The following is a 15,118-nucleotide window of genomic DNA, read 5'->3' as shown; positions in this document are numbered from 1 at the left end:
AGAATTGGTCGAAAAAGCTTTATCCGGTGCAGAGCAAATATAAAGCAAAGAGAGAGAAAGAGTATCAAGCAGTAACTAGACACCGTGACTGGAATCTCGAGTTTACTCTTGAATATATACGCAACTGAGACTCCAATTACGAGAGAGAGAGAGAGAGACAGAGTATTGAAAATATAACTAAACAACGTGAGTGTCATCTCAAGTGTACTCTTCAAGATATAAGCAACTGATACAACAATTAGCTGTTTTGAGGCACGGTTGAGACGGTGAAAGCTTTAACGGATTAATAATGAGCTTATTGAAACTCAAAATTGGAATTAGCACTTGATGCGAAATGTGGGAGAGCGCTAAAGTTTGTGTCGGGGTTATGGGATAAATATCTCATTTGCTCAATAACGAAGAGTTAATTAAATATATTAATTCCTGTATTTAGAGAAACTCGCTTAACTAATTTGAGCAAATAAGAAGTTTTACGTTCAACCATGAAATGTAGAGGATGAGATCATGGACTCCGCCATTAACACAAGAGTCAGGGTTGCGTAGTCAGTAAGGATTAAAATTCCGCAGATTTGTAAACATTATTTGGAATATAGTTTCTGTCGTGACACCAACTACTGGAACTCATCGTTGCATATGCTTAGCTCTAGCGTCTGAAGAAATAGATTTATCAATCTTCTATATATGTATATATATATTATTACTTAAATCGATAGGGCCATGCTAGGTTATTTAGAAGATAATCTGAAATGAAACAAGTAAGGAAGGGCTAAGTTCGGGTGTCACCGAACATTTTATACTCTCGCACGATAAAGTGATAATCGAGATTTCATTATCAGTCATTTACATATTTTTCAAATACCGTATTTGTGTAAAGTTTTATTCCGCTATCATCATTGGTTCCTTATGTATATATTATACAGAGAAGGCTTCAGATGGAATTCAAAATAGAGTTATATTGGAAGAAGGCGTGGTTGTGAACCGATTTCACTCATATTTTGTGTATGTCATCAGGGTGTTAAGAAAATATTGTATACCGTATTTCATTGAAATCGGTCTGGTAGTTCCCGAGATATGGTTTTTGGTCCATAAGTGGGCGACGCCACGCCCATTTTCAGTAGTGTTTCTGACAGCGGTTAACGCACTTTTCATATATACATACATGTACCAAGTTTCATCTATAGTAGGATATGTCTCACCCCCCACTTTTCCAAAAAAATTTTTATGCCCCTCATGCGAGTTACAGCTTGCACGGACGGGCCAAGAAATACGGATCATGATATCTCAATTTCTACGACAGCTTGCACGGACGGACGGACGGACAGACAGATATCCGGATTTCAACTCTACTCGTCACCTTGATCACTTTGGTATATATAACCCTATATCTGACTATTTTAGTTTTAGGACTTACAAACAACCGTTATGTGAACAAAACTATAATACTCTCCTTAGCAACTTTGTTGCGAGAGTATAAAAATATCTTTCCGACGTCAGGTACCGAGCTTACCGCACTTCCTCTATATGATGTTAGTCAATATTCAGAGAAATTCGGATTTCTTCTAATAATGGGGTTCGGAGTTTTGCCAACAATGGACATAAATAGGTTCAATTGTAATGTGGATCAGTAAGCCACGAAAAAAAGTGAAAAATAAATCAAACCATTATACATTTTGTTATATATGAAGATTGTCGAAGCCGACGACTGTGGTACAAAACAGCTCTAGTATGGACTGGTCTTTAGGTCCTCTGAACTCGAGACAACCATATGACTAATCAAGCCTATAGTGACAATGTAGTAAGTACAAGCTAAATAAGAGACAATTCCTCGCGAAGAAAGAACGTGATCTAGTATGGACTGGTACTAGGGTCCCCTGAACTCGAGACAATCATATGACTAATCAAGCCGACAATGTAGTAAGTATATTCTATAAGAGACAATTCCACACGAACAAAGAAGAAATCGACAAAACTTGACGTGTCTAAATCGACTATCCGAATAAAACAATATAGCAGAAAGAAAGATTTAAGAAAAAGTGAAGCAGGAGAAAGAATCAGAAGAGGAATTTTTTTCAAGCCTTACATAGTTTCAACGCAACTCTCAAATATTTTTCGCATTACTTCAACTTGGCCCTTACGTAAGGCCATTATATGCTTCAACCCACTCTATATACACGTCGCATTTTGTAAGCTACGTGATTAGCTTAGTCTTATATTCGCTCAAATAACTTAATGCTTAACTTAAATTCCGAAATAATCCACCGTCGTCTAGTTGCCTACACTCTTTACGAATATTTCCACACTTTTGTATGCAACGAGACAAGTTAGTTGGTACTCCATCAACTTCACATCTCAATATCATGTGACCCGAATCCATTATTCAATATCCTCAGTCCTAAGCAAACTAACCGACTGTACTCGTATACGTGTTCTTGTGTATGTATGTGTGTGTGTTTGTTAATGCAAGTTAAATTCCGACTCGTTTCCATAAGCAAATGAAGTGAAATTAATTGAAGGTATAAAGACGACCAACTTGCATGCAACCCACATAGCCGACGAGCTTAGCAGGATATTTGTATAGCAGGCGGCGAAACCGCTGTCTCAGACGAATACGCGCACGAATCCAAAGTGATGGATTGATGAATGACGGAGAGGCAAAATGTACGTTGTACCATGCGTATTGAGCCATAGCAGGGAACTTAACTTTGTGTGGATTTATGGATTTGTGGTATAGTTGTATGTGAATTAGAGTCGCGTTTATGGAATAAGGACGGGTATACTTTTCCGATTCATCTTTTCATTTCTTTTAAGATAACTTATATGAATTTCGGCCGCGGTTGAAGACAGAGTTCATTGTTTGAAAAGAAGTGGTCGTAAGAATGTCTGATTGTAAGTGGAAGTACTTAAACCATTACTCGGCTCAATAGGGCGTCGAACTACATTGCGTCCAACTATATCGTGCCCTGGAAGATATCCCACGTCAAGCAGCTGAATGCTGGGCAAACGTAAAGGTTATTTTCGTACGTTTTATCATCTTTGGTCTATGCGCCTTATATGTATATGGGGGTGCCCGATGTACTCGGACATTAGGGATCTGGGTGGTATGGGAATTAGCTGGACTGATGGACGTTTAGATGTTAGCGGTTTGATCTCCACTAGTCGGAATGTATAGCAGTTAGGGGGGTTTTGCGCAAGAGTTGTTTAAGCGTCAAAGTCGTTTAGCTAGGAATTAGGATTAGCTTTTGTATGAGTGAAGTGTGTATGTGATGTGTGTGTGGAGTCCAACCCCTGGTTGCTGATCCAGAGCTGTATGGAAGCTCAACTGGTGGTAGTTTCGGGTACGAGGTCTAACCGGAGACTTAATTCTGAAAACACGGGGAGCAGAAGACCTTGGAGTTCGCTCCAAGCTGCTCATATGGACCAACCTGCCGCTCGGGCAGTATCGAGGTAGTTGTGCTTAAGGAACTGACACTTTGTCAGTTAAATGTGGAGTTGCATTGCAACCAGGTGCCGGAGCCAAGGTCCAGCAAAGGTTTTGGATGGGCCTCGAACCCTATCAAGGTAGTTAGTGTGTCCATTTCACATCGTCAATTGGTGCTGAAAATACCTGGCATTTTCAGGGCGCTGCTCTACGCATTGATTTGATCCGTTGTGCTTTTGAGCGCCGTGGGTTAAGGCTGTCGTCAGCAGGTTCCACGTCAAACAGACTGGAGGTTGCTCTTATCGTAGTTTACATTTTACCAAGTTCCTGAAGATGAGATCTCAGAGGTAGATGCCCTGTAGATAACCCTAACCATATTTTTCTAAAAGTAGAAGTCTTCTTGTCTGTCCACCATCTACATTACCCTTAGATAGATGTCTATGGTAAGCGTTCTATTTGTGGTGTTACAAGCTGCTTAAATTTATAAGTGAGGTCTTCGACTGCATTGTAGAATTGAAGGTTTAGAGAATCTAGTGTATAAAACTTCTTTATATGAATAAGGACCACCCTAATATACCAATATCTAAATGCATCTAGCTAGTTACACACTATCCCGAGAGCTTATGGGAATACATGCAATGAAGTATGTGGCTTCTTAAAATTTCTGCTGCAAACCACACACATACTATTAATACATACACACATACATACATATATACAAATTTCACTTAAACACTATAAATTAGCTAAGAGCTTAGTTCACTGTGTTACTTAATACATTAAATATTAATCTATTTACTTGACTACAATCAGCACACACTCACAAACCACACACACACTTATATAAACACATGCACACTACCTTACACACACCCATTCAAAGCTGTACACAGTCTGTGCCAAACTCCCTTATCTATCTACTGCGGCTACCGCTGCGACTTGACGAGCTGCGACGTTTAATAATCGCCAATAGACCGGATGAGCTCGTATCCGACGGCTGTTGCTTGACTTTCGTCTTCGTAATTTCCAGTTGCTGCTACATGCTCGGATTCCAACTGGTCGTAGTCGAGTATTGGCAAGTGAGCACCTTCTTGAAGGCTTTACGAAACACTTCATTGAAGGTGGTGTAGAAGATGGGATTCACCATGGACGAGGCATAGCCCAGCCAGGTGACTACATCGAAGACCCAGTGCGCTATACGATTCTCACAATCACCGCATATTGTCGGCAGCAAATTGAGCACAAAGAATGGTGACCAAAGTATGACGAACGTGAAGAATACCACACCCAGGACCTTGGTCGCCTTCTGTTCGAGTTTGATGATACGGCCGTGACGTGAGGAGTTGCGTGAAATCACGCTTGAGTTACGCGAATGATGTGAGCGTACAGTTTGGTTGCGTTGCAGTAGACATGGTGAGGAATGTGGGGTGCTAGATTTTGTACGAAAACGGCCCGCCTCGACGACATTCGCTGTGCCATCGCAGGCCGTGGAAACTTGCAGATAATTCATGTTGTTGTGACTGCGTAACGTGGCGGAACGCCGCAACGGTGTTGCTGAAGAGGAGCTCGTGAGTACCGTGCCGGTTTTAGTTGGTGTCAGCAGTAGCGTAGTGTGCGCACTGCCGAAGCTAGAACCGCGTCTACGTTGACGACTCGCATCCCAGGTGATAACCGATGCGGTTTTCGAAATACTGAGTTTACGACGCCTTGGGCACGGTGTACCCGGCTGAGCTGCGACACTCAAGTAACTACTCGGCGTGCTGCCATCACTGGAGTGTACAGTTAGCGAACTAGCACTGTGTTTGTTGTTCATGCGTTCGGCTGTGTTGGGACTCAGATGTGTGACGGCGTTGCCATCGTCAGTGCTGTTGCTAGTAACCAATATGCTAGTCAATTCTTCTTCCGGTGGATTTAGTAAATTTTCCATTTCCATTACATTGGTCACCTTGAATGTGGTGGGTATGATTTTCACCTCGGTCGGTTTGACACAATTCTGCAGCGGTCGATCGCCAAAGTAGGGGCATGTACAGATAGGTGGCAGTTCTGCTTGTTTATCGTTGCTGCGCTGACATTGCGCTTTGCCGTTTTGCTCTACCTCCGTGTCGGAATGTCCTTTTGCGGGTGTGCCATTGCCTTCCGTGCTGCTTGTCGCTTGACTGGATTGGCGGGAGAGGAGGAGCAGCGCATTTTTCGGCAAACTGTTGAAACGATTGCGTCGCTGCGGTGGTGGCGTATCGGCGCGCACTTCGCGTGCGCCCTGCGTAGCTGTGGAATAGCGGCGCCGACTTTTAGTGGTCATCATTGCGTGTTGCGGTTTGCAAGACGGCGAAAGCGATCTAGAAAGGTAGAAAGTATTTGTTACTACATATTTGAATTAACTGAACATTATACAGCTCTACAAAAAAGAAATATCTTTTTTTGTTGTGCTGGATATCTTAGCGAATTTCGTTGGATTTTATTCATGAAAGCAAAGAAAGTACTCTTTTGTATGATACTTTTATTTCTTATATTTCATAATTGTGTTCAGCCCGTACATGCTTCACGTGATCCTCAATAACAGGCTGCTTAACGAAAATTTGCGTTTTAATAAAAGTCAAACTTGGAAGATGGAGCTATGTGTAGAAGTTCACCCAAGTGAGGAAAGTTCTCTGAGCGGCATTCACTTGGGAGTGACCAGAAACGATTCTTTTACATTTAGGATCCTAGGATCTTCTGTGTAGCCAAAACACATCCGTTTGAAGTCGAGCTAAAGTGAGAAGGCGTATCATCCCTCTCAAGGTTTGTGCGCTATGTTTGGGACCTGCCACGTAAAAAAATACCCCCAATGAACAAAACAGCCTTGGCTGATATCCAAACCTACTGTCTGAAATTCTCAAGTTTTACTCAATAAAAATCTCCCTTTCGAAAGTAATTCGTATGCGCTCTGAAGCAATAATGTCTTCAAATTCCGAGAAATCAGTACCATCTACCAGTGGAAGTGAAAGGTTGGGTAAAACATTTACGCCAAAGTTATTTTCTCAATATGAACTGATTGATTGTGCCATCTCCTAAACCAAAAAGATTCACCTTGCCCCAGCATATTGATAAAGTCCAATATTCTGTTGAGTGCTAGCGAAGCGATGTGATCCCTCTTTGGAAACATGGATTCAAGGGCCTTAAACCCGCGTCTGTAGACTGCTGTGCAGTCAATTGATCTCAGGAAAATACTGTTTGTTTTTTTTTTTTACTATCGCTGAGTATGGTTATATGTTCGTTCGATGTTGCAGAATCGGCAACTTACGCAAGAATTGACTTATGACAAAGTCAATGTTGAAAAATGTGCCTCTTCAAATTGGGTATGGGAGTGTAAGTGCATTAGGTTACGTTCCGTTAGGCTATTAAGTCGTTCTCTACGTACTATCCTAAACCTGTAGTTATTGGATCTCATGAGAGGAAAATACTGAATTATTTTTTTTTTTTGACTATCGCTGAATATGTTTATATGTTCGTTGCGATAAATTTTGTTGGAGGTTTATCTCGAATGCATTATTATGGCAAAGATTTTTGCCTAAAAATGCTCGAAAATTAATCAAATAGGTATGGAGAGTGTGATCGTGGTTCCGCAAGATTTCTCCACAAAAATTCCTTGTTAATTTGTCGAGCCATCAGTGTACCACATGATCGTACTAAAATCGCTTAAAATTTTTGTCGGAACATGGTATAAAATATCTCGAGCTTTGTACCCGATACAGTTCTTTCGTGGAGTTATTCTGTAATACCCTAGTATAATAAAAGCGACAGCCGAAATCATCGTTGCTGGTGGAATTTCATCGTAAACAAGCTCTAGCTAAGCGAACGTGCCAAAAGTGTTTTGCATGTAATAAAGGCGGTTAATTTGGCTTGTAAGACGAAGAACGTCCTGGATGGCCAAAAACGTTTGAAAAATAGAAGCTGAAAGCACTACTCGTTGAAGATTGTCGCAAAGACAAGAATAGCTCGCAAAATTTTTGGGAGTAACTCAAGTAACAATTTCAAAAAGGCAGCCAGACAAAAGCAAGCGAGTTGGGAGATATTTGAAAGGAGACGTTGAAATATGACTTTGCATTTCAGAAATGCTGCTTGAACGCTTCAGAAAAAAATGTTTTTTTTTTTACTGCAATTTGATGAATAAAAATGGTTTTATTAAATCCACTCCAAAATTCTAAAATATATCATAGGTGAAACCTGATCAACCAGCCACATCAACGTCAAAGCCAAGTTGCCATGAGAGCAAGGTAATATTCTGTATTTAGTGGGATCAGAAGGCCGTGTTGTATTCTGAGCTCATAAAACCAAATAAAACCATTCATGGGGAACACTAACGACAACAACTCATGCAATTGAAGTGAGCGATTGTCGAGAAACGACCGAAGTTTGCTACTAAACACGGGGAAATAATAACAACACTTGGCTTCATTTTCAAAAACGGCTAAAAACTATTTGGAAAATAGCGATCTTGCCCTACCCAGCTAAAAAGCCAGATCTTGCATCTTTTTTTCTACCATTTGTTTATGTCGATACAAAGCGCCGTCACTGGGCGATTCAATATGGTTCTACACGGTTCACAAAGAACTGAGTATCTAAAGTTTGCATGATTTATTCTTGGCCAACAAGCCGGCGCAGTACTTTTAGGATAGAATACACAAAGAACAACAACGGTGAAAAAATGTTAAAGCTTCAGATGCGCAATAGTTTGAATAATACTATTGTAGATGGCTTTCTTCTGCGGAAGATTTATGGTCCTTCGCGTATTGGCAACGTCGAATACCGCAGTCGATGGAACCATGAGCTGTACGAGATATGATGGATGGCTGAAAACAATGAGAGTATTCGACGCAGTACCCGCCGGGGGAAGCATAGGAAGACGAAGAGCGCCACTCCTTTGGAAAAAGCAGGTGGAGAAGAACCGGACTACACTTGGAATCTCCAATTGTCGCCAAACAGCGAAAAAAAGAACGCCAGCCAATTGGAGATTCCAAGTGTAGCCAATAAAGAAAAAGAAGGTGGTTAGTGACTTCACCGAAGCAACAAGACGAGTGGATTCCTAATGATAACTGTAAGTTTCTAATTAAAGCATTTGAGACTAATTTGTGTTATTTTTCATTTAAAGAAATCTCTGCTTCTTCTCATTGCCAGATTATTGAAACAATTTTAGACTCACACACCTAAGCAATGACTGCGTTTTTTTACGTTTTTTGCTCGCAGATATGTTTAGAGCTTTGTGTCCGCGCGGACGTACTTAGCGCAAATGTCAATTAGCAACGTCGCCAAGGACAGAATAGAAAACATATTTAATTGTTGCAGATCCCAACAGCTTACGTGAGAGGCAGAATGCGAGAATGTAGCGCTAAGAGGAAGGAAGAAGAAAAAATCTCTTTAAGCGTCTGCACTGCAGATTTGTTCGAGAATAAATTTGTGGTGTTGCTGTTTTTTTTTTTTTTTTTGTTATTTGTTTGACAAGCTTAATATGAGTGGCGCCACTAAGCAGTCATAAGTGCCACAAGCGCAGCGCCGCTTTCAGGGACTTCAGTTTAGCTAAGACGTTGAAGTTGCTTTTGTTATTATTGTTGGCGGGTTTTTCTGCTTGGCACGATGCAGCATAAAGCAGCTCTCTACATTTTCATTTAATATTTTGTGCTTTTCGCTGAGAAGCACGTTCAACGCACAGCTTAAGAAGGCAATCAGACACATGCATACATATCTACAAACACTCACATATACTTGTATATACTTATATGTATATATATTTATGTATATAACTTTATTTTCACGTTGCAATATTAATGCGAATGCGCCTGCAACGGCAGCAGCATGTGGCACGTGCAATGTGGCCGTCACACATTTCACAGCTAAGGAATAGAACAGCAGCAGCAGAAAAAAGAAAAAATCGTACATTTTCTGGCGCTTTTCAAACTGTGTAATATTTCATAAGCGCGCTGCTGCTGTAGCGAAGCAATAAAAGTGGCCATGCGAAAGCTGTAAGCTCCATAATGCGGCAGGCAAGTGAGTGAATGCATAATGGTACCTGGATGAATTTAGTGACTTTCTAAAAATGTCAGCCTTCATACGCTGTGAGAAGATGAATTATGCTGCACGCACACCTATATGTGTCTTTGTATAACTGTATATTTGCAAATATATATTTACATTCGCACAGTCATTCCCCACATCTGCTTTCTTCCAGCATTGAAGTAAAGGCTTTAATTCCATTATTTCCCTTGCTCTTCCCATAACGTTTATTACCTTGTGCATTTGGATTATATGCGGAGTTCAGCAATTGGTAAAGCGGTTTTGCGATTCACGATTTTATGACATTTACATCAAAAGAAGTAAGAATTTTTTTCAATGCAAATTTAATTATTTAGTCAAAAAAGCGTAGCGAAAGTCGTCCTTCCCTATGCTTGGCGTTAATTGGAGATTTCAAGTGTAGCCAGGTCCTTCTCCACCTGGTCTTTCCAACGGCGTGGAGGTCTTCCTCAGATTTTCCGGCGGGTACTGCGTCGAATACTCTCAGAGCTGGAGTGTTTTCATCCATTCCGACGACATGGCATAGCCAGCGTACCAGCTGTCTCTTAATTCGCTGAACTATGGTATTCGACCTTGCCAATGCGCAAAGGATCATAAATCTTCCGCAGAAATCTTTAAACCTTTTTCTCGAAAACTCGTAACGTCGACTCATCAGATGTTGTCATCGTAAATGTCTCTGCAACATCTGGCAAGACGGGAATAATGAGTGACTTCGGTCTTTGTTGTGGAGAGAGGACTTTAAATCTAAATTGCTGAAGTAGCACCTATTGGCAAGAGTTATTCTGCGTTTGATTTCAAGGCTGAAATTGTTGTTGGTGTTAATTCTGGTTCCAAGATAGATGAAATTATTTACGACTTTGAAGTTACTGTGAGTACGACGATTGTTTGTTTGACGACAGGAGATATTTCGTCCCATTTGCTTCACTTCCTTATCCAATCTGGAGAAAGTAGAACTAACGGCGCGGATGTTGAGACCTTCTCTATTCCGCTCTGCAGCTCGAATTATTTTCTCCAGGCGTAGATTGAAGAAGTGGCACGACAGGCAGTAGCCTTGTCTGCAACCTCAGTTTGGTATCGAACGGCTCGGAGTGGCCCTTCCCGATCCTGACGGAGCTTTTGGCATTGCTCAACGTCAGTTTACGCAGCTTAGTTTTGCGGGGATACCAAATTCAGACATAGCGGCATAAAGGCAGCTACTTTTCGTGCTGTCAAAAGAAGCTTTGAAATCGACGAAGAGGTGGTGTGTGTCGATTCTCTTTTCAAGATTTGGCGCATGGTGAATATCTGGTCAGTTGTTGATTTTCCGGGCCTAAAACCACAGGCCTTAAGCCAGATTGTGGGGTCTCCCGTTTTGTGGATTGGGCAGAGCACACTTAAATTCCAATCTTCGGGTTTGCTTTCGTTCGATCATATTCTACAAAGTAGCTGATGCATGCTCCTTATCAGTTTTTTGCTGGCTTGAATAGCTCGGCCGGCAATCCATCGGCCCTGCCGCTTTGTTGTTTTTCAGACGGATAATTTCTATTCGAACTTTTTCATGGTCGGGCAACGGAACGTCCACTCCATCGTCATCGATAAGAGAATTTGGTTCACCATCTCTTGGTGTTATGTTTCTACTGCCATTCAGCAGGCTGGAGAAGTGTTTCCACCATAATTTTAGTATGCTCAGTCACTAGATCACCTCTGCGGGCTCTGCAAGATTTTCGCCTCAGTTCCCACGAATATTTCATTTAAGTTAATTGAATATGAACTGACAAATGGGGGCTTAAAATTACCATTTAACCTTGTCTAAGTATCTGTATAAAATTAAGTAAAGAAGCAAGGCTTTTATTTAACAGTTACTGTTTCTTTGGACAGTATCGAGTAAGAGCTATTGCAACAACCTGCAAAGCCATGTGCTTTAAATTTGACCTATTTGCTTTCTATGTATAATTTAAGTTATTTTATAAAGCTTACGATTACGAAAACACAAGTCACAAGTTGCTAAGAAAACGGCAGAACAATCCAAACGAAGCAATTGAACTGTCAGTTATAACTGTGTCGAATAAGAAAAAATATGGAATAGCCCGAATTTCTTCGGAAATGTTGTCTTCCAAAGCTGGAATAGTTGCTGGCTTATTTCTGTAGACTTTAGACTTGACGTAGCCCCACAAAAAATAGTCTAAAGGCGTTAAATCGCATGATCTTGGTGGCCAACTTACGGGTCGATTTCTTGAGATGAATTGTTCTCCAGTTTTCCCTCAAAATGGCCATAGAATCGCGAGCTGTGTGGCATGTAGCGCCATCTTGTTGAAACCACATGTCAACCAAGTTCAGTTCTTCCATTTTTGGCAACAAAAAGTTTGTTAGCATCGAACGATAGCGATCGCCATTCACCGTAACGTTGCGTCCAACAGCATCTTTGAAAAAATACGGTCCAATGATTCCACCAGCGTACAAACCACACCAAACAGTGCATTTTTCAGGATGCATGGGCAGTTGGCCACCAAGATCATGCGATTTAACGCCTTTAGACTATTTTTTGTGGGGCTACGTCAAGTCTAAAGTCTACAGAAATAAGCCAGCAACTATTCCAGCTTTGGAAGACAACATTTCCGAAGAAATTCGGGCTATTCCGGCCGAAATGCTCGAAAAAGTTGCCCAAAATTGGACTTTCCGAATGGACCACCTAAGACGCAGCCGCGGTCAACATTTAAATGAAATTATCTTCAAAAAGTAAATGTCATGAACCAATCTAACGTTTCAAATAAAGAACCGATGAGATTTTGCAAATTTTATGCGTTTTTTTTAAAAAAAGTTATCAAGCTCTTAAAAAATCACCCGATAGATTTTGCCGAAAACGCTTAGCTGGCAAGACAACAAATTCGATCAGCAGCGAAGCGCAATAAATCGATAGACGTGCGCTGACACCGACAAAGGAAAGGCAAACGTTTAAAGCTTTAAGAAAGTGACAAAGACAGCGAAGGCGAAAAGGAAATGAAAATACTTAGACGTGATGTCTAAAAAATCACTTCAAATGAAAAATAATGTGCAATGGTCAGTGCTGCGAAGAAGTAGAAAAGCTAAGAGTGGAAGTAGAAAAATAGAAAAAAAGAAAAATAAGGCGTGAAGTGAAGTGTGCAGATGGCTTAGTACATTAAGCAGCAATAAAAATAATCATAAAAATAAAGTACGATTTAAAAATAATAATCGAGTAATAGCAAAGGAAAAAGACAGGATGTGAAAGATATTGAATATCTTAATTATTTATAAGGGAATGCAAAGCAAATATTATAAGACGGGAGATGAAATAGAAATTGCCTTGGTTAGGTAGGTAGCTATTCACAAGAAAGGCGGTGTGAGCGGGTCGTTGTCGTGGTGCTTCTTCCAATCGGTTGCGATGTCTTGTCGGATCCGATTTACCGTTCGTTTGAGTTTCTTGAGGACTTTCACGTAAAACTTGGTTGACAAACTTCTTGATGGACGATGCCTTTGATGTCAAAAAAGACAATGAGCATCGTTTTCACTTTGGATTTGCTCATTTTCCGGTATTTATCGACGATCTCTTCCCGGCCCTCAAAAAACGCCTAGTGCCATCAAAGCACATCACTTCTTGCTAAAGCAACATCTGAGTAAGCCTGATCTAGATCTAATCAAACGTCTCTGTTGCAGATTTATCGATAAAGAAACAAAGAATTTAATCGCGTACCTCTGCTCTAACGAACGCTGCATTTTCGGCTTGCACCACTCACAGAAATACGTTGAGCAAAAATGTTTGTTCCGACTCTCCAGGTGCTCGGAGACATTTGAGCAGTCGCTCATTTGTTACCTAGGAAAGCACTAAGCGTGCGTGCACGCTCCGAATTACAGTCGCGTTGGAAGAAAATCAGTCCTATTGCTTTCCGAACAAACCCTGTATAGTGAAATTGACTATATTGTTGTAGATCCAAGGGACTATTTTTGATAAAAGACCCCACCTTTTGCCAATGGCTCCTCTGCTGCACTACAAAGTAATCAATATCTTGCTCTATCCTCGATATTAGGCTTCCATGAAAGCTTCTTATCTAGGATGAGCACGTATCTGATCCGAAAAAAACGACTAATCGGCCAAGTATCGTGGAAAAGGTGAGTTGAAAACGAAAAAACCGTGTCAAAGGTCAAAAATCAGGGTTATGTTGACAGTTTTCTTCGATTATCGAAGGGTGGTGCACTGTGAATTCCTCCCGACCGGCCAAACTGTCAACAAGGTATACATTTGAGTGTTCTTCGTTGGTTGCGCGATGCTGTTCGAAGATATGAACAAAGTCTTACTATTTTTTGCTCATAGTAGCATAATTAAAATTAGTTTGCATTCGAAGTATTGCCACGTGATATCATTTCAATATTTTTGCGTCAAAACTATCAACTGTATACACAGTTATGTATTCCGAAGAGCGCGTGATAATGTAGTGCTAATTGTCTCTCACCGCTCCTGCAGCATAAATACCATATTTTCAACAAATTGCAAACGTTTACTTCGTGCGCACAAGTCAAAGTGTAAACACAATGGCTACGACAGACTGCAAACTACATCTGTCAAATATTAAAATACACACGTTCTTATGGGCAGTGTTATTTTGACAGCTGCATGACTACACGACTGCAGGCCGACAGTTGTCGTTCTCGCTAACTTCAAATTGCTCCTATTTTTGCCAACGACAGTACGACGACAGTAGAGTTGACAGTAGAATGGAAGATAGAAAGAGGAGGTAGAGTGGTGATGCCACTAATATGTAAAATGTAAAATTATTCACAGCTCTAACAAACTTGATGTTATTTTACAAATAAAAGCATAAAATAGCTATATTATAGCTCTATTATATCATTTGTAATAACAAGTGATAATTTAAAGCAAAAATATTTACCTATTTACTTATTTTTTGCATAAAAAAATTCACTTTGAACAAAATATTAAAATTTCATTGAAGTGAAAGGTATTAGTATGGCCACAACGAAATTGTGTACATGCAAAATGGACAACTGCGTTGTTTTGTGTACATGCCGGCCATTGTGTTGTTGTTGCTTCTCAAATTGTACATGCAGTAAGATGAACAACGACGTTTTCAGTTCACTGTCGTGCCGCTGCAGTCTGTCGTAGCCATTGTGTTTACACTTTCACGCGCCACAGCCGTATGCATTTTATTGAAGCAACATAACTTTGGCTTTGTATGCGTTTATATAACATTTATTTCCACAACAAACGTACAAAATATAGTATAACACATATTTTTAGATGTCTGTGAACTTAACATCGACGATAAATATATTTAGAACAAGTTGAGAGCTCTTTAGATACACAATGCATTATATTTGTTGCGATATGAGTTCCATGAAAAATTCATTTGGAAATCAGAGAAATGAAATTGTGTTCGTGCTCTTTTTCCGCAAATGGGAATTAGAAACTTAGATGAGATGTTTGCTTTAAGCAATTTCGAGTAATGGTGCCGAATTGACAGACATTGGCCGGATAAAAATCGGGTTCGTTCCGATTACTTGAACCCGACTGTTGTGGAAATGGAATTAAAAGTATGTAAACTTGCTATCCAATTAGTCGGCCGGAATGATGGCCTGTATGTAGAGCAACGCAGACGAAGAAGGTTCAGTTGTGTTAGAACACTGAACTCCCTTTAAAGAACA

The 15,118-nt window shown here is 40.5% G+C and overlaps 1 protein-coding gene across 1 annotated transcript in view; it reads right to left on the bottom strand.

The window, feature by feature from the left end:
• Positions 1–3,315: 3,315 nt before the first annotated feature.
• LOC126751753 (5-hydroxytryptamine receptor 2A) overlaps positions 3,316–15,118 on the bottom strand; it is a 333,176-nt gene continuing 321,373 nt past the window's right edge. Inside the window, exon 8 of the mRNA XM_050462264.1 lies at positions 3,316–5,754. Coding sequence (XP_050318221.1) covers positions 4,455–5,754 — 1,300 coding nt within the window. The 3' untranslated portion in view covers positions 3,316–4,454. The remainder of the gene's footprint in view (positions 5,755–15,118) is intronic.

The sequence above is a fragment of the Bactrocera neohumeralis genome, chromosome 2 (genome assembly GCF_024586455.1).
Source record: "Bactrocera neohumeralis isolate Rockhampton chromosome 2, APGP_CSIRO_Bneo_wtdbg2-racon-allhic-juicebox.fasta_v2, whole genome shotgun sequence".
Taxonomy (NCBI): Eukaryota; Metazoa; Arthropoda; class Insecta; order Diptera; family Tephritidae; genus Bactrocera; species Bactrocera neohumeralis.
The sequence above is the reverse complement of the archived record's forward strand: the minus strand, read 5'-3'. Positions and strand labels throughout refer to the sequence as shown.